At 51.7% G+C, this 18,368-nt stretch overlaps 9 protein-coding genes across 9 annotated transcripts; 4 read left to right on the top strand and 5 right to left on the bottom strand.

Moving 5' to 3' along the window:
- Positions 1–898: 898 nt before the first annotated feature.
- Positions 899–1,363, top strand: M436DRAFT_20644 (uncharacterized protein; the record flags this gene model as incomplete). The annotated part of the gene is made up of 1 exon (XM_013571911.1): positions 899–1,363. A coding segment is annotated over one exon (465 nt), but the record flags the coding sequence as incomplete, so codon positions are not given.
- Positions 1,364–2,234: 871 nt separating this feature from the next.
- On the bottom strand, positions 2,235–3,359 carry M436DRAFT_46174 (glycoside hydrolase; the record flags this gene model as incomplete). Its single annotated transcript, XM_013571995.1, has 1 exon — positions 2,235–3,359. The coding sequence occupies one exon, from the start codon at positions 3,357–3,359 to the stop codon at positions 2,235–2,237; it is 1,125 nt and encodes a 374-aa protein (XP_013427449.1).
- Positions 3,360–3,524: 165 nt separating this feature from the next.
- M436DRAFT_27119 (uncharacterized protein) lies at positions 3,525–4,667 on the bottom strand (the record flags this gene model as incomplete). Its single annotated transcript, XM_013571919.1, has 2 exons — positions 3,525–4,019; positions 4,074–4,667. Coding segments are annotated over 2 exons (1,089 nt in total), but the record flags the coding sequence as incomplete, so codon positions are not given.
- A 261-nt stretch (positions 4,668–4,928) lies between these two features.
- Positions 4,929–7,380, top strand: M436DRAFT_81566 (uncharacterized protein; the record flags this gene model as incomplete). Its single annotated transcript, XM_013572283.1, has 2 exons — positions 4,929–4,951; positions 6,864–7,380. The coding sequence occupies 2 exons, from the start codon at positions 4,929–4,931 to the stop codon at positions 7,378–7,380; spliced, it is 540 nt and encodes a 179-aa protein (XP_013427737.1).
- A 622-nt stretch (positions 7,381–8,002) lies between these two features.
- On the top strand, positions 8,003–10,230 carry M436DRAFT_72516 (alpha-L-rhamnosidase; the record flags this gene model as incomplete). The annotated part of the gene is made up of 3 exons (XM_013572220.1): positions 8,003–8,591; positions 8,663–10,023; positions 10,057–10,230. 3 exons carry the CDS (start codon positions 8,003–8,005, stop codon positions 10,228–10,230), a joined length of 2,124 nt encoding a protein of 707 aa, XP_013427674.1.
- A 75-nt stretch (positions 10,231–10,305) lies between these two features.
- M436DRAFT_81564 (uncharacterized protein) lies at positions 10,306–10,950 on the bottom strand (the record flags this gene model as incomplete). The annotated part of the gene is made up of 1 exon (XM_013572282.1): positions 10,306–10,950. The coding sequence occupies one exon, from the start codon at positions 10,948–10,950 to the stop codon at positions 10,306–10,308; it is 645 nt and encodes a 214-aa protein (XP_013427736.1).
- Positions 10,951–13,432: 2,482 nt separating this feature from the next.
- Positions 13,433–14,719, top strand: M436DRAFT_46125 (glycosyl hydrolase 53; the record flags this gene model as incomplete). The annotated part of the gene is made up of 3 exons (XM_013571983.1): positions 13,433–13,674; positions 13,736–13,853; positions 13,907–14,719. The coding sequence occupies 3 exons, from the start codon at positions 13,433–13,435 to the stop codon at positions 14,717–14,719; spliced, it is 1,173 nt and encodes a 390-aa protein (XP_013427437.1).
- A 1,360-nt stretch (positions 14,720–16,079) lies between these two features.
- Positions 16,080–16,672, bottom strand: M436DRAFT_14489 (uncharacterized protein; the record flags this gene model as incomplete). Its single annotated transcript, XM_013571901.1, has 3 exons — positions 16,080–16,358; positions 16,409–16,572; positions 16,633–16,672. Coding segments are annotated over 3 exons (483 nt in total), but the record flags the coding sequence as incomplete, so codon positions are not given.
- Positions 16,673–17,581: 909 nt separating this feature from the next.
- Positions 17,582–18,027, bottom strand: M436DRAFT_46004 (uncharacterized protein; the record flags this gene model as incomplete). Its single annotated transcript, XM_013571954.1, has 2 exons — positions 17,582–17,927; positions 17,987–18,027. 2 exons carry the CDS (start codon positions 18,025–18,027, stop codon positions 17,582–17,584), a joined length of 387 nt encoding a protein of 128 aa, XP_013427408.1.
- Positions 18,028–18,368: the final 341 nt, after the last annotated feature.

Below are 18,368 nucleotides of genomic sequence, written 5' to 3'. Positions count from 1 at the left end.
TGCAGTGGTTGGTGGAGAGACAAGGTAAACGTTCGTCCTCGGGTATGGCTTGACGTCCATCTTTATTTTTTTTCCCTCCTATCATCAACATTGCGTCTTGCTAGAAAACTCCATTGAGAGACTATGGAGTGGAATTACAACGCGAGATAAGTTCGACTGTGTTTAGCTGCACGCCTTCTACTCGGCTGGTCGAGTCGTCAGATCGCAGCTACACGTTGGCTCCAGGACGACAGGGACTCGCGGGCTATGACCATCTGATCCGAGACATTTTGCAAGCTTACACGGTGAGACTCTGAGCGGAACGGTATGGCATATCCGCGACGGCTGAGGGTCTTGACAGGCGCCGCTGGCCGTCCACATGGCGTATCCACACAGCAGCAGGGTGAGTCCATACTCCACACAAGCAATCGTCTTACTCGAGCTGTACTCAAGCCACAACCATGGACACGACAAGACGGACAAACACACCATCGCTATAAGGACTCCTGATCTTCATCCCCTAGAACTCTATTTCATACATACACCACTTGCTCTCCTTGTGCTTATCCGGTTCTCTGGTAGAATCGCTGTCGTCACGCTCTCTTTTGCTCGTTTGCCCTATTGCCCCCCCTTTCCGCATTCCTTTATATTCTCCTGGCCGATCCCCGTTTTGCTGTGCAAATCCTGGATACCCGTTTATCTTCCTATTTTTTGCTGTCACACGCCAAAGATGCACTTCTCCCGAATCTTCTACCCTGCCATCTCGTTCTCGAGCTTGGCTGCAGCTTCCCCCCTTGCACACAGCAAGCGTGACGTCACATCACAGCTTTCTGCCACTGCTACTGCATCCTCAGATGCTCCTTGCCCGACTACACCAGAGGCAGGAACCTACTGTGGGTTCCTCAATCCAGAGGACCCATGTGCGCCTCAGCCAGGCGGACTCGGTCCTCACATCACCCCGGACACAGTCTCTGCTTTCAAACAATATATGCCTTTCCAAAGCATGTCTTTGAACAACACCTATGTCCCCAACTACACCAACATCTTCACAAACCTCACCGCTGCTGCAAACCTCAACAACTACCTCGGACTCTACTATCTTCCTTCCTACTCCCCATCTGCTTGCGCAGCAAAGTGCAACGAACTCTCCACGTGCAACAGCTTCAACATCTACGTTGAACGCGACCCCTCTCAAAACCCCACCAAGAATGACTCTTCAGCTCCCACGGTATGGGGATACTGGTGTCCAAACCCTGCTTCCATCATAAACTACGTGTGCGCACTTTGGGCCGATGGAATGTACAATTCCTCAGCTACAAACTATGGACAGTACCGCGGTGGTGACTTTGAAGTGGTTATTGTGGGTAGCAATGGGTTTGTGAAGAATGGGGTTTATGACTCTACTGCGTATGCCAGTGGTGCGCCGGCGTATGCTGGGCCGACATCTGGAATGCCGTCGCCCACTTCTAATGTGTCGACGCCTAGTGGCATTGTGGCGTTCACAGGAGGTGCTGAGACGTCGGGAGTTCAGTGGATGTGGAGTGTAGCTGCTTTTGTGGTTGCAGTGTCGATGGTGTTGTAAGCTGATAAGGAGACTGGTTCTCTTTGCAGCTGTATGTTACGTTGTTGCTTCCCCTGCCGGTCTTGGGGAGAGTGCTGTTTATGTATGACTAGATTGTTTCCATGTATGACGATTAGTAATGCCTGATGTTACACGCGCAAAAGTCTTGCTTTCGTGTCTCTCTGAAGTGCTTGTCATCATCGTCATCCTCTCTCAGGTGCTCAATTTTGTAACTACCATCTGCTCTCATTCGACCCAGAATGCGGAGTTCAAGCCATTACGATGCATGATTGTTTCTAGATGATAGCGACAGCCACTGAGAACCTCTGATATAATGGCTTCCTCGTGGGCTCATTGTGGAAGCTCTTTTTTCACTAGTAGGACTGTGCATCTCTATGGTCGGTCGGCGTGACATGATTCTCTCACACGGGGAGGATGAGGAAATTGCTAAAAACCAGGTCATTCTCTTTGGTGATCATGTCAAAGTTTCTGTGGCGCGGAAAGAAGGCAACGCTTTTGCATGGCTATATACAGAAAACTAAAACGGAACATCCATCAAACAAAGCACCAGTTGAGAACAAGGTACAAGCAAAAAGTAAATCCAAAATCGTCTATCATGAAGTAGAAAGTGTGAAAGAAGAAGGAGAAGCTGTAAACACAGCAAATTGAGACAAGCTCATCCTCAAAAATGTATCTAGCAGTAAGCGGTACCGTTGAAGTCAGACTCAGGGCGAATGACACCGTTGGCAATGAGGTCGGTGTATGACCAGTAATCTCTCTGGGTGCCTTGACCATCGACAAGGGCAGTGGAGTACGAGACGGCAGTCCAGAAACTGCCACCGCTGACGTACTTGCTCCAGGCGTAACGCTGGGTATTGAAGATCAATTGGCGGTCAGAGATGGCGAGGCTGTTGTTGTACATAGTCTGCAGGGACCATTCGCCAATGAAGTTGGGGAATTTGGTGGCCTCGGCGATGAAGGCGGCTTGGCCGCAAACAGCGGGAGCGACGTATTGGGAGTAAGTACCAGCGGCGGCAAAGTAGTAGACGTGCGAGTCAACGACCAGGTTCATCGATGCGTCGAAGAAATCGCTCCAGAAAGCAGCTCCCTTGAAGCAATCTTGAACCATAACGGGAATTCGGCTGTCAACTTTGGCGGTACGGGCCACAACGCCGGTGATATAGTCGGCAACCCACTGAGCACCCTTGGCAGAGAGACCAGCAGAAGTACCGAAGCCACTGAGGTTGTCAGATGCCTCGTTGATGGGTCCAATGGTCCACGAAGTCAAGTTGCCGCTGGCCTTCATGAAGTCAAGTATGGCATCGACGGCTTCGTAGGCGTAATTGAGGTTGGTGGTGTTGTAGAAGAAGTCGTCGTGCATAAGAGCCTCACCAATGTCGAGATTGTTGACACCACCGGGGAGAGAGTGGAGACCGATGATGATGTGCATGCCGTAGGTGTTGATGGCGTAGTCGGTGATGGCCTTGAGGTATTGCTGCTGGTTACCGTGGTAGAGAGCGGATCCAGGAACCTTGACCCAGGCTGCGTAAGTGGTAGGGATACGGAGAGTGTTCACACCGACCGAGGCAAGCTGGTCAATGGTCGAGGTGTTGAGGAAGCTGGCGTAACGGGCCTCGAGAGTAGGGCCACACTGGTCACCAAGAGTCTCGCAGAGAGTCCACTCGTCAGGGGTAGTAGACAAATTGGCAACGCTAGCCCACCAGATAGGGTCGTGAGTCTGTTCCTTCTCCAACCAACCGCCAAGGTTAGCCCCATTGGCTCTAAAGGTTCTCTGTAGCGAGGTTGGAATTAGCGTCATTTTGAGTACACGGGATGGCAATAACACCGCATTCTTGCTGAGAACGGTGTTTGTACCTATGATATGACTTACCCAGTTGATAAAGCCTCCGGCAGTAGTGGGTTGAGCAGTGGCGGTGGAGCTGGCAGTGGCAGTTGCAGAGCTGACAACCCAGGTGGAAGTAGTGGGCTTCTTGCAGGTACCGGCATCGGCAGAGGCGGAGAAACCGTAAGAGTAGGAGACAGTATACTTGTTGCCACCGCTGTTGGATCCCGTGTAAGTGGCGTACGAGTTGGCCCAGGTCTGGGAGTACAGGTTGCAGTACTGGCCGATGGCGACATTGTTGCGAGACAGGATGTAAGTGTTGAAGAACTTGCAAGTAGCCTTGTTTGCCTTCAGGTTGGTAGCGGACTGAGCATCGCAAGCAGCAGCACAAAGGCTGGCGTCGAAGGGACCTCCGGTGAAGACCTTGCTGCCGAGGAAAGTGCTTTGACCGTTGCAGTCAACGGGAGCGTCAATTGCAGTGTTGCCGTAGTAGTTGGGAGAGCTGAATCCATCAGCAGGCTCGATGGTGTTGTTCACGTATCCGTTGGATCCAGCGATAACGACCTGGAACTTGCTTCTGAACTGTCCAGCATTGTTGGCGTTGGATGAGGTCACTGGGCCACCCCAGAAAACACACTTTTGGAGGATTAGCAACGTTCTATAGAGAAGACAGTGGAACCGATATCTTACCTTGATGTTGGTAGTAGAAGAGGGGTTCTCGCAACCAGTACCGGGATCCTTGCTAGGGTCACGCTCATAGTAGAGGTTGAAAGCGGCACATCCGGAGATGGCGTTACACTTGCTAGCACACTTCTCGGAGTCGTAGGAGGCAAGGTTGGTGAAACCAAGGTAGCCGTATGCGTTGTTGGAGGCGTTCAAGTTCTTGAATGCCTGGGTGTATCCAGAGGGAGTGGCGGCAGCCGATGCAGCGCTGGCAAAGGCAGAGTAGGAGAGGAAGGCCGAAGCAGTGTCGGGAGAAGGAACAGGGCCGGAGCCGCTGGCCTGGACGGCACAAGTACCACGTCTGCGAAGAGTGGAAGAGCTGGTGCTGTTGGTGGTGCTGTTTGAGATATCAATCTCAGTCTGACCAGTCAAGACGGAAGTCTGAACGGCGGCAGCAGCAGAGTCAGAGTCGTAGACGACGACAAGCTCGTCAGTGTTGGTAGGGATGGTGACGTTCGAGGGAGTCTCGACAGTGTCGATCAAAGAGAAGTCGAGCTCTTGGGGGACAGGAGAAGCGAGTGTGAGAGCCGCAGCGGCGGACAGCAGAATGAACGAGCGCATGATGGACTGAAACGAATGTCTTGATGGAGCTGTTGTCTGATCTCTTTGTGACTTGGGCATGGAGATCACTTTATATCTTGCCTTGTGGTACTGAAGCCACGGGAGATCGACTTACTAGACCCAGGCACATAGCCAAGCTCTGACCGGAATGTCGAAACATTTAGTGGCTCGGGTACACTGCGCAGGCCTTGACCATGCAGGATCGTGAATTGATACTGATCGGGAGTGTTTTCCTTCCAGAAGCCCTAGAAAAAGACCACAATGGGCGAGTCGTCATCCGAAAGGTAAGTTCAACGAGGGCAGAGAATCTTGGCTATACCTGCTTGGCCCGTCTTTGACAATAGATCAGGGGAACATGGCAGCTGAGAGAGAAAAGTGGATGGCAGAGTTTGTATGCCAACCATAACAAGAGGCAAAACACGGGACACTGAATCTTGGTCCTTGAGGATAGGAGTTTTGGTCTGTGCTTACGGGAGGAAGATCCTCCAAGCCTCGAGCTGCATGGGCACATAATTAGGTGCATGTTAATCTAGCCAGATCAGGGAGGCAGAACTATTGGGTTGATAGGTATGCCAAAGTCGAAAAAATCGTGCTTATGACACTGAACACAACGATTGTTTGTAGAAGTATCACTGTGTTTCGTTCTGAGTCAAGATACCGTTGTATAGAAGCCTTCTCCGTTGTCGCTTCCGTGATTGATGATCATGAAAAACATCGTTCGTCGCTAGGAGCGCCATCGACTCTCATCTGCCGAACCGGAACGTCTATCTCGTATCGATTGTCTGTGCGAAGCGACTCAGGCGAGCAATATAATGTCGTGTCGGCGCACATGGTATGCTTCGAGATATGGATGAAGGGCTTATAGGACCAAGGGTTTGAAGGGCCTTCCAGAGCCCTAAGTCGTCGACAGGAACGAGTTTAAAGTTGTCCGGATGAGGCTTGGTCCCTGCGGAGCAAGGCTTGTCACGCAGTTCGGCGACCGACGCCCGGTTCACAACTCTGCCCTCATTTCGCTCTGTATTTGGCAGCGCCGCCGCCGCCGCCGCTCTGCTCGTCCTTTTCGTGCCGAGCATGCTTATGATCGACCGCAGTCAATCTCCTCATTCTCGGTAAGAAAGGCAGTCAACGAAGCAGAGCAGGTACTTTGCGGTATTCGCCCACCCCATGTGCTAGATCTGTCGCTCTTATTCAGCTCTCGCGACAACACACCGGTCGGAATGCACAGGTCACTCCAGACGATACTGAAAATCCACAGAGAGTCGATAAGCTCACGGCTCTTGGTGAATGCTTCCTACCGATCAAAAGAACTGTGTAGCTCTGTAGCTGCTTGCGTAACATCCGCTTGCGCAGGAGAGTTCGAACCGACATCGAAGCAGATCATGATATTCATCGTGATGGCGCGCAGCATGATCTATCATTTCGATGATCATGCTGCTTTGGTCATGATTGTGCTCAGAGCAGTCTCGTCGAAGATCTAGATCTTGCGGATCATTATCTTCCAGCTCGAGTCACAAGATGTCTCCATCTCTGCTACGTCCTGTCAATACCACCAAAGCGGTCTGCTCACGAAGTAATCTTACTGAGACTGGAGCCAGCTACAAACGGCAAAGCAGCTTTCGCTTTCGTGCGTTGTCCTTGAGAGAACTCACTAGTCGTGATAGCCCGTCTTTTTCCAACACAACACTTTCAGATCAGTTCGGAAACACTCTCAACTACTTCTCTACATACTGGCATACGATCTTGGGCCGAGTGACTGTAAATCAATCAAATCGACTCAAGAATGACGACAATGGTGCCCATTTTGACTGCTGACAGGCGCACCCTGGTCTATTGCGTCATTTTTGATTCGATACGAAGAGTACACAGAGCATGAGCCTGGATGTCTTGTCAATATGCCCTCTCTCTTGCTTAATGGTGTCCGTTGGTATAGCTTTCTAGATCCTACGATTATAAATTATTCTCGCGGTGAGGGATGGAGTTAATCAAGCTTCGCTCAGGCTGAGACATCCGAGGGACCGTTGAGAGTAATTGGAACAGCTTCATCAGCGACGTATCCATCTTTCGTGAATTCATCCTCTGTTCTCTCCTCTGTTCATCTGACATTTGCAGCGTATTCCGACCTTCAATCCAAAATGTACACCGTAGTCGAATTGCGACAGCTACAGTGCAACAAGTTTACTGATACGATTTGAACAGGTCGTCTTTCCTTACCAACCTCGGCCTCACCGCCAACAACTCGCTCACCCCCCTGCCTAACTACGGCCCCCATTTCCTCCTCGGAAACTTCCTGCTCAGCTACGTACTCACCACCACCCGCTTCCAAAAGGGCAGCTATGGTGTCGACAACAACATCAGCCCCCGCTACGATCTCGAGTCCCCTCGCGCCGAACAACTCGTCTCCAAGGGCAAGGTGACCCAAGAGCAACTGGACCAGCTGCGTCGCATTCAGTCTGCCCACTCCAACTCGATGGAACACTACACTGTCTTCACAGCTGCTGTCTTGTGTGCAATGGTCTCAAAATTGGACAGCGGTATGCTCAATAGATACGCCACCATCTACACATTGGTCAGAGCTGCCTACTTCGTGGTCTACAGACAGAACACAACTAAACAGGCTGCTGGTATCAGAAGCGTGCTGTGGTGGGCTGGAAACATTGTGTGCATTCGCCTCTTCTGGTTCGCTGGAAAGGCTCTGAACGCACATGTTCTGTAGAGGCTTACAGAGAGCATTCGCATCAGTGGCACAGCAGACCCATCTGCATCACTTCTGTACAGCGGGTATACGAATGGAGTACCTTGTAAAGAGCTCGCAGCTGCGTCAAGCCATTGTTCTTGCCGACATTTCGTCAGATGAAATCTTCCTTATGCAGAATCGAGTCTTCTCTACCAAACCAACTGTCCACCCTTTCTTCTGCTGCAACCACTTGATGTCGACCCTTGACGTCGATCTGTAACACAGAACACTCCGACTCTCCCTGAACAAACCCGAAAGGTCAACTGCCGTTCATCACAAATGATCTGCCTGCTTGCCTGGACTCTTCCGCATCCCCGCACTCACCCCGCCTTTGCCTTGTATATCCTGCCCTTTCTGCAGCCACGCTTCTTCTTTTATGCAGATCTTCTTACCAAATCTGTGCTTGAGAGCGATGAGGCTAACCTTGTTTCCTTTCCTGCCTAGGGCTCAGTCATTTAGGTGCTGGGAATCGTCATGCTCGGTGTTCTTTGCACCGAGCAGACATGGGACGCAGACACAACGAACCATGACAGAGGTCTATAAGATCTGGGCTTCCTCAGCACGAAGATGATATCAATTGCTGATACTCAAGTCTGCTGAGATGCATCGCCTACGAGCCACAGTTTCGGCTGCTCTTCTCTCTTCTACGGCCCTCGCTGTTCCATATGCCGAGTACATCCTTGCACCCTCCCAGCGTGATCTTGCTCCTGTAACCGTCCATCGAGCCAATGGTACAGTCATCAACGCTGCCGGCGTTACAAGTTCTGGAACCGGAGGCACAACTTTCAACAGTGTCTCAGCTGTCACATACGACTACTCCAAGAATATCGGTGGCTTAGTGTCCTTCGCCGTCAGCTCTTCATCCGACAGTGATCAATACATCGGCATCTCGTTCACAGAGTCATCTGTGTGGATCTCGCCTCATGGGTCAGATGCCACACAAAACATAGGTATCGACGAGACATTATGGTTCAAGATCACCGGACCAGGGAACTATTCTGTTGCACCTCTGCACGACCGTGGTGGATTCAGATACCTGAATGTCTATCACAACACCACCGGAAATGTCACCCTCAGTCACCTGCAGACATACTTCACTGCCATGCCTCATTTCCCCGATGATGGTATCGGAAAGTATACAGGCTACTTTCATAGCAATGACGAGAAGCTGAATCGAGTCTGGTATGCCGGTATGTATTGGCTCCTCTCCTCCATGTGCTCGAGAGCTGTCTCCATTTGAACGAGACTAATGATCTCACAGGTGCCTACACTGATCAACTATGCACCATTCCTTCAACAGCTGGCAACTCTTTGGTCGACCTTGACGCCACAGACCCAGATATACCGACCGTATGGTGGTCTAATAGCACTCTGACCAACGGCACCTCCGCATTCACTGATGGTCCCAAGCGCGACAAGTTGGTTTGGCCGGGAGACTTTGCTATCTCTGTTCCCGGCGTGTTTCTCTCCACGGACGATGCAATCACTGTGAAGCTGTCTCTCCAACAACTATTTGCAAGTCAAAATACCACCACCGGAGCACTACCTTGGTTCGCTCAACCAATCTACACGTTTCCTGAGAACAGTTTCATCTCGTTCGGAAAAGAAGTCTTCAGTTTCAATTACCATCTGTTTACACTTCTGGGGCTGAACAACTACTGGATCTACACTGGGGATGACGAGTATCTGCAAAACAACTGGAACAGATTCAAGCTTGCTCTGAACTACAGTCTGAGTTTCGTGGACGAAACTGGGCTGGCCAACGTCACTTCGAGTTTCGACTGGTTGAGAGAAGGTATGGGTGGTCATAATATCGAGGCGAACAGTATTCTCAAACACACTTTGGATGTAGCAGTCACACTCGCGTACGCTGTCAATGACACTGCTCACGTTGCCACCTGGACCAATGCATCCACAGCCATTGCCACGGCCGCGAACACTCTCCTCTGGGATTCTACAGCTTCTCTCTACAAGGACAACGAGACCGCCACTCTACACCCTCAAGACGGCAACGTATGGTCCATAATCTCGGGTCTTGCCACTGCTAATCGAAGCACTGCTGTCTCCTCCGCACTCGCCGCACGCTGGGGTCCCTACGGTGCTCCAGCCCCTGAAGCAGGCACCACAGTCTCACCTTTCATCACTGGCTTCGAACTCCAAGCCCATTTCCTCGCCGGTGCACCTCAACGCGCCATCGATCTCATGCGCTTCATGTGGGCGGACTTCATGCTCGATGATCCTCGCATGACGAACAGCACTTACATCGAAGGCTACGATACCAGTGGTGCATTGCACTATCCTGCCTATGAAGACGATGCGCGAATCTCGCACTCTCATGGCTGGAGTTCTGGACCTGTATTGGCTTTGTCGACGTTTGCGGCTGGTTTGCATGTGTTGAACAAAACGAGCTGGGTAGCGCATCCTCAACCCGGTAATCTTACGCATGTGGAAGCTGGGTTCAAGGTCGGGCATGGAAGCTATGCTGCCAATTACTCTGTTGTTGCCAAGAGCGCTAGATATATCTTCTCCACACCATCAGGCACAAAGGGAAGTCTTGTTCTCGACACTCCTAGTTGTGATGGTAACGTCAGCATTACAGGCAATATTGGCAGTCTTGGTGGCGTTTATCCAAGATTTGGTCATGTCGATGGGCAGAAAAAATCATTCAAATGGAGCAAGCAGATCAATAGCCATGGAAGTTCGTCTAAGCCTTGGAACTGCGGTGTTTGGGGCCCGACCCCATCTTCGCGATCCCTCAGTGCTGAGGGTACAATCACAATAGACGGTCTGACTGGAGGCAATTATACCGTTGAGGTTACATGTATGTAAGATTGGGTCAAGACCGATCCGAGTATGTGTTTAATGAAAGATGACTGAGAACAAAGGCCGACTAGCCAATCTGGGCTACTTGGGTGCGTCTTTGTCGAAGAAGTCTTTTGCGTCCTCGATGTATTTATCCACCTCATCCCAATTTCGTTTGTTGTATCTTTCCCTCCAAAGCCTTCTGTCAAACCAGGCGGGGAAGAATCCTGCATACTCCCAATCGATGATCGCAGCGATCTCATAAGTGTCGGGGTTGAGAATGATGTTGAAGCCGCTCAAGTCGTTATGGCAGAAGACGAAAGAAGGCGTATCGGAGGTCACGCGTCTCCAGAAGGGTCGGCGGTGCTTGTACATGAGGCAGTTGGGTGCGATGACTGGTAGGCTTTCGTCGACACAGCCGACACTGTCACGCTGAAGCTTCTGAGGTTGCGGGAAAATGTGACGTTCCATCTGCTGGTCCACCGCCTCGAGAACAGCAGGTCGTTCCTCGTCATCAAAGTCCTCGAGCATCTTGCCAGCAACGATGCCAGTGACAAGTTTCAATGAGTCGTTCTCGTCTCGTCCAAAGCTCTCGATCTCTGGAATGGGTATGGTGGTGTTATCTCGAATGTAGCAAAGTGCAGCATATTCGTTTTTGATGCGTTCTTCTGGGAGTATGAGTCTCTCAGGAGGGTAGCCCAACTCGGATGGCTTGAGTTGCCTCTTCGAGAACAATCCATTGCCCATGGTGAATTCGCGTTGTTCTGAAAACCAAGTTTCCGTTTCCATTTCGAAGGACTGTACGAGACTTTGTGAGTTTCGCTGAGAAGGGGGATGAGGCTTTATATTAACTAGCTGTACGCGCCGCTTAGTCACGAGTGTGTCCCCCACATCTCACCGCTCCTCTAAGGCAGTGCGAGCCAACCGAATGTTCCAACTTCGCAGATTGATGATGAGGCCCTGTTCAACATCGGAAGAATGTTGGCGATCAAGGCGGCAGAGGCGGTAAAGCCGATAAATTCGGCAGTCATTTCTGCAATGTAATGCAACGCGGCACGTAACAAGGAGTTTGTAACGTGGCAAGACTTAGGAGTTCGCTTGCAATCTCTAGACAACTCAACGACCGACCATTCCTAGAATTCCGGATGGCATGATAGCCTTGACGACTTAAAATGAAGGCAGAATTGCCCCAGCAAGATGATGAGCTGACTATAGTCATCTCCGGTTGAGTTGTCAGCTAGGGCTGCTGAGAAGATATTGTCGATGCCACGAGATTTTGCGCGCCAGTCTTGGTGGAGGTGGAAGTGTGCCGCTGTGCATGATGTGAAACGCTGGCAGGCGCAAAGGAGGCAAGCCCGACTCGATGATTGGATCACCTGGCCACGCATCAGACGGAGCAGCTCGAGTTGTGTGTTGGTGGTAGAATCCTCCTCAGCGCCGGTGATAACAAAACAGCGCGCTGACCCAGAAGGCTTGCAGACGCTTACTGAGAAGCCATGCGGATCTTGCGCGGCTGTGGGGTGATACGCGCGTGGAGTGTTGATTGAGATACTTGCACCTCCATTGGATAGCGCGCATATCAGTGCATCTGCATATCCCAGGCTTGCCAGCGGATGCATGAGTGACCGAGTAAGTTTCTCCGTTGCCCATTGATTTTGGCCAATATAGGAATGATTGCCAAGGTTGATAGGCATCATGCTGGCAAGATCGCCATGCCGGCACTACGATGAACCTCTAGAATATGTGAACACAATCTCCTCCTCGGATATCATGCTTGGGTCAACATGGCAGTCGTAACGAATCCCGTCACATGGTCTGGTACCGACTTAGCAGTCGGCATGCCTTTATCGCTTGCGCCGCTGTTTCTGCCTAGTGGGAATCGATGAGCGGTCGTATATCGCACGCGAACACGCGCTTTGCAGATGCGACTGGATTAGGCGTGACAGACGCATTCAGTTTTGTTCAAACCATCCTAAGCGCATTAATCGACTAGGTTAGGGATGTCGCCGTGGTAACGAGCGGGCACATGTAATGATACAATGTTGTGTGCTCGGCACATCTTGTTGGCTGCGGAATCATCTAGAAGAAGTGTTCGTATCGTTGTTGGTCCTTAGAATAGATTTGGTATCGCCGTGGTCGTAAAGGCTATCACTTCTGCCCTCGGCTCTCTTTCTCGACCTCTACTAAGGTTTGAGTTGTCCGCTGCTGGTTGATTTTGAAGGGGGCTCTGTGCGGGAATTGTGGTTGGCTTTTGTGCGCGCATGTTTGCCGGGGGCGATTTACTGATCATGGATACTCAGATCTTTGTGTCTGACGGTATCATCCCTAGAGGTGTTTCCGTGCTTCAGCATGTCCCCACCAAGAGCCGTGTCATAGCCGGTTGCGTTAGATGCATGTTCAGTTGCTCGATGGACATCGAATTACGGAACCTCTCGAAGCCAAAGAGTATTTGTAGATCGCTCCTAGATCATCCGTGGGTGTAACACGATGTGTGGTCTGACGACAATCGTTGATGTGTGCGGGCAGTGTCTATCCTACGGCAGCTTACTTCTGATCATTTGCTCTTATGGAGACCAGTTGGTCGCGAATCTGGTGCTCGAGAAGAAGGAGACGTAGTGAGGATTGCGGCTCTGCGGGCTCGGCTGGGCTTCTTTGGCCGGTCCAACGCGCATTTGGCCATTCTGTTGCTGGCTGCTTCTGTCGTTGCGCACTCTCCGTACACTCTTTCGCACATACACTCGCTCGCACGCCAATTGTCGAAGGAGCAGCATCCATCATGAACGAAAACGTCGGATAATCCGAGACCTACAGATATTGCATCTTCTTCGACCTGGGTCATCGGGCTCATAAGGCTGAATGCCGGGTAATTTCACCTCTGCAAATGTAGCCCTCGCTTGTTACCTTTTCTACTTTTCCCCCTCATCTTGCTCGAGCATGCTCTAAACCGTGCGCTGATCATTCAAATCTCGCATTAGAGCTTGTTCAGTATCTGTGCTCCAAACGGAAGATCATCCAGTTGGTGGAGTCCATATGTGCCCCGCAACTTCTCCATTTCGTTGCCCCATGCCCCATGTTCCGGACTGGGGAGCAATATAGGCATCAGCGGTACTCGGGTGCGCGTAACCGACGAGTCGATCTTTGACAGCTTTCGGGATGTATAAGAAAGGCAGGTCCTCACCTTACGGATATCTTGTAGGATCATTAGAGATTTCTCGTGCTCATCGTCGCCATGCATTCTCTTCTGTCTGTCGCCACGGCCGCGTTACTCTGCCTATCAACAACATCCGCTTCCCCCCACAAACCCATCCAAACTTCATCCATCGATCCGTTCTTCTACAAAGGGTTCGATCTGTCCTCTCTACACATCCTCGAGCTCGGCAATGTGACTTACAAAGACACCGCTCGTCGCAATGCTACAAGACCCGCTGAGGATATCCTCGGTGATGGCGGTATGAATACCGTGAGATTGAGGTATGCGAGACCCGAGACACTGACACTCCAAGACAAATGCTGATGGATGTGTGCAACGTAGAATCTGGGTCAACCCTGAGCCTGGACAATACGACTTGGCGTATACATTATCTCAAGCGCAGAGGTTCGCAAAGAAGGGATATCGCATCTATCTCGATTTCCACTTCTCTGATACTTGGGTGAGTTTGTCCTTTTCTCTACTACCTTCTCTTCCACTGACATTGGCCTCAAGGCGGATCCAAACAAACAATTTACACCCGCAGCCTGGACAACCAGCAGCATATCAGCTCTGGGTTCCGATCTCCGCCACTACGTCAAGACCACCTTGCTCGCCTTCACAGCCGGCGGCGTCGATCTCTCTCTTGTCTCCCTCGGCAATGAGATTCGCCACGGGATGCTGTGGCCCTACGGCTACGTCGACGTCGATACCTTCCCGACCTCCGCACGCATTGCAAATTTCACCTCACTAGCGAGCTTATGGTCATCAGCCCGCAAAGGAGTCGACGACGCAGTCAAAGCCGGCGTCAAGAAACCCGCAATCATGATCCACATAGACGATGGCTGGAACAAGACTCTGCAACTAAACTGGTTCGAAGCACTTACCGGCAGTGGCAAAGTCAAGACTTCTGATTGGGATGTCTTTGGCTTTTCCTTTTACCCTTTTTACGGTACTGCTGCTACATTGCCCAACCTCAAGGAAACACTCGATGCGGTGGCGGCAAAGTACCAGAAACCTGTTCATGTGGTTGAGACGGATTGGCCGGCCATCTGCGATGGAGCCACTGCGCCTGAGCTCAGCGATATTTCTGTGCCTGTCAGTGTTGCTGGGCAAACTGAGTGGGTGAGGGATATTGTTTCAGTGGTCAAGGGCGTTGCTGGTGGTTGGGGTAAGGGAGTCAATTACTGGGAACCCACTTGGTTGAACAATACAGGGCTGGGCAGTGCGTGTCAAGATGCGATCTTGTTTTCTGCTGATTGGAGTGGTTGGCCGAACAGGATTATCGGATACTCGAGGAGTAGTGTTGATATGTTTGCTGGACGATGAGGGTTGAGAAGCTTGAGCTATCTGAGAAGGATACAGTGGCGTTTGGAGAAGACTTTTCGATTTTGCATAAATTCCATATGTTCATTTGTAGCTTTGTGATGGGTAAGAGTAGAGAGCAGAAAGACGCATGCCCGTGCCAACGACGGAAGAACCTCTTCTAATGAGTTACGCCTCCTTCTCTCCATTTCCTTGTTGGCCGAGCTCGATAATTTTTTCGTTCTTCTCCACTTCATTTTTCCTCCTTGTCTCTCCCGCCAACTTCCAAAAACTTGGAGAAAGCAACCATAGCAGAAGCGGCCATGTAGCTGGATGCCAACACTTGCGTCTCAAGTAAAAGACAAGTAAACCCTTCCCCAATTCCTTCAAAAGAAAGACATGGTTCCCCGAAGCTCATCGCGACATGGAAGCTTTCTAAGCACCACCGCCGCCACGGGAATAAGGATGGAACCCACGGTGACCACCTCTACCGCCACCTCTGTAGTTGGCGCCAGGTCTTCCAGCGTTCTTGGGGCCTGTGGGCGCATTAGCAGGTGCATTGGAAGGACCCGCAGGCGTGGGAGTGTGACCACCACCACCGCCCCTGCCGCGTCCTCTTCCGCCAAAGCCACCGCGAGGGGCGAATCCGCCATTGTTGCTGCCGGGGCCACCGTTGCCGCCGCCGTTGGGTGCGGGCACGTCGTCGTACATGCCTTCCCAGCTGGTGGGGGAGCCAGAGGGTTGGAAGCCGTTGCTGCTGTTGGCGGCGGACATGCCACCACCGCCGTGTTGCTGCTGTTGCTGGCGTTCGTACTTTTGCTGCTCGAAGGCGAGTTGTTCTTGGGCGTTGTAAGCGGGACGTTGGCCAGGTCCGCCGTTCATGGGGGACATGGGGTTGGAGGGTGCTGGGCTACCTGAGTTTCCGGGGCCACTGCCGCCCTGCATCTGCTGCTGCATTTGTTGCATCTGTTGCATCATGGCTGGGTTCATGCCGCCTGTGTTGAGAGCTTGTTAGTAGTCTTGACCATGTGTACTAGAGTTATGTGCGAAACTCACCTTGACCCATGCCTTGCTGCATGGCCATCATCTGCTGCATCATCTGAGGGTTCATGCCGCCAGGGCCGCCCATCATAGGGTTGCCGCCTCCACCCATGCTAGTAGCCAATTGCTGCTGCATCATCTGGAAGTACTGCTGCATGCGCTGCCAGTACTGAGCCATCATTGCCGGGCTCATGTTGTTGCCTCCCATACCAGCAGGACCGCCTTGTTGCATGCCGCCTTGTTGACTAGGGTCGAAACCACCTTGCTGACCGCCGAAACCTTGTTTCTTGAAGCCGCCACCGCCGTTGTTGTTGCCGTTATCGTCATTGCCGCGCAAGTTGCCTCTAGGTTGAGCTTTCTTGACTTCGATGTACTTGCCCAAGATCTCGAGAGGGCGCTCAAGCGTACGGTCGACCGCGGCCTCGCTGTCAAAGGTGACAAAACCGAAACCACGAGGACGACCAGTGTCCTTGTCCATCATCAGAGTGGCGTCAAGAACGCGACCAAATTGCATGAAGAAGTTCTTGAAGTCGGCCTCGGTGGCTTCCTGCGAGACACCGCCAACGAAGATCTTGCTAGTACGCTCCTGCTCGTCGCGAGGAATAGCCCGCTTGGGATCAATCTGTGTCATGGTCAGTTGTGCGTAGAAACGCGACGTGAAAGAGGACTAACAATCTTGCCGTCGAGTTGATGTTCCTTCACCATGACGATGTTGACGGTCTTGGGGTCTCTGAATGTGAGGAAACCGAAACCACGAGAGCGTCCGGTCGCACCGTCACGCATGACAGTGCATTCTGTGACTTCGCCAAACTGTGAAAAGTATTCCCTGAGTGACTCTAGAAAGTCGAAACATCAGTACAAGCCTAAAGACGATACAATGGCTCAATACTACTCACGATCTGTTGTCTCCCAGTTCAGACCGCCAATGAACATTTTGCTGTCAAACAAATTCACGTTAGCAAACAATCATGTAAAGCTGCATGATGTGTGTTGTGACTCCAGAAAGACATGATTGCGCACAGGAGCGACCGCTCTCTTTCATTTCCTGGCGATGCTTGGTTGTGGAGTCCACGTAGTCGAACAAGCAGCTTCAACCCCATCTCTTGACCTCGAAACCCTTGGGCAGGCATCTTAAGGTTGGCGAAGACTCGTATCATGCAAATGCTTGGACTTCCATAGCAGAGTAAGACTCAGATCAAGATCAGGTCGAGGTACGGTAGTGGTGTGCGTCTTGAGAAATGGTCTGGGAAATCGCTTGCTGCGCTGACCGACTGGAGCAAAGCTCTCAGCACGGCAGACAAACAGCAGCCATCGAATTCCGTGCTTTAGCTAGGCTCTATGAAGAGTTATCGACAAGAAGCTAAATAGCTATAGGCTTTGGCTAGATGGGTTCAGAGGGTGATTTGACCGTCATACAACGTACCACTACGATCTTGAATCTCCTGCCTTCTGTCTGATATATATTGCCTGATTGATCTTGCCGAGGTATGTATTTGGCTGCATAATGCTTGCTCTTTAGGCAGGCGAACTCCCGACGCCGCTCTCCATATTCGGCATGGAGCCATGTAGTTCCACATCCTTGCCTTCAAGGCCACAGTGCTTGGTCGTTCAAGCACATGCTGGAAGAAGCGCTCGAGAGAAGCAACAAAGACTGCTCAGAGCGGAGCAACTTGACCATACTTGTGCGAAACGACAGTCCCAGGCCTGCTGCTTGTAGTATCACTCTAGCCAGCCGCTAGTGCAGATGGTCGCGAACAGTATAATTCCCGGCTAGCTCCAGTGCGCATCATGTCTTGGTGTTGTAATACTTCCTACGATGGGATGACAAAAGAAAGGGAGCACGACTTACCCGTCTTCTTTGATGCCAATAGGCTTGTAGTCTTCATCACCACCTCCACCGTGGCTCATCTGTTGAGAAGCGCCATAATCGTTACCTTGGTTCTGGTTGCTGTTGTAATCCCAGTTTTGTTGGCCTTGCTGCTGCTGCTGGTCGTTCCAGCCGTCGTTTGAATATGATTGAGGGTCGGCGGGTGCGTTGGAGCCATTTGCAATGGGTTCTGACTGGGGAGGCTGCTCTGACGAGACGGCTGCCGAATCAGCCTGCTCTGCGACGGGGGTCTCGACAGTAGTAGTTGCGGGCGCGGGTGCGGCTGGCGCAGGTGCGGAAGGAGCGGCGTCATCACCTTCGTAGCTGGCAAAGATGTCAAAAATCATGGTCGGTGGAGAGTTGTAGGGGTGGAGCTGGCGTACAGGTCGGCGAAGAGATCCTCTTCTTCGTTGTAGTCGGCCATGTTTGCTGTAGGTGAGGGGTCGACTGTGCGTCGAGAGAGCAGAGTGGTAGAGTAGTGCGATGCGGAGTTGGATCGGAAGGGCCAAAGGAAGGTCAGTTGCGCGCGAAAGACGGATGAATGAGACTCGAGGTCAAACGAGTCGCTGTTGTGGTCAGGGAGAGTGGAAGTGAGAAGTCGGAAGAAGCAGCAGCAAAGCTTCAGCGACTTCTCATCGGCCAAGGCGACGCGCTCTGGAACCGTCACTTCCAAACTTCGCTCTCCGAGGATGATCCGTTACCGTCCGTCGCACCTTCCTTGATTGATGGTCATAAGCTCAAGTGCCTCGCTCAATTTACGAGCAG

This window comes from Aureobasidium namibiae (genome assembly GCF_000721765.1).
Source record: "Aureobasidium namibiae CBS 147.97 unplaced genomic scaffold scaffold_8, whole genome shotgun sequence".
NCBI classification, from domain to species: Eukaryota; Fungi; Ascomycota; class Dothideomycetes; order Dothideales; family Saccotheciaceae; genus Aureobasidium; species Aureobasidium namibiae.
Note: the sequence above shows the minus strand (reverse complement) of the source record. Positions and strands in the feature narration are given on the sequence as shown.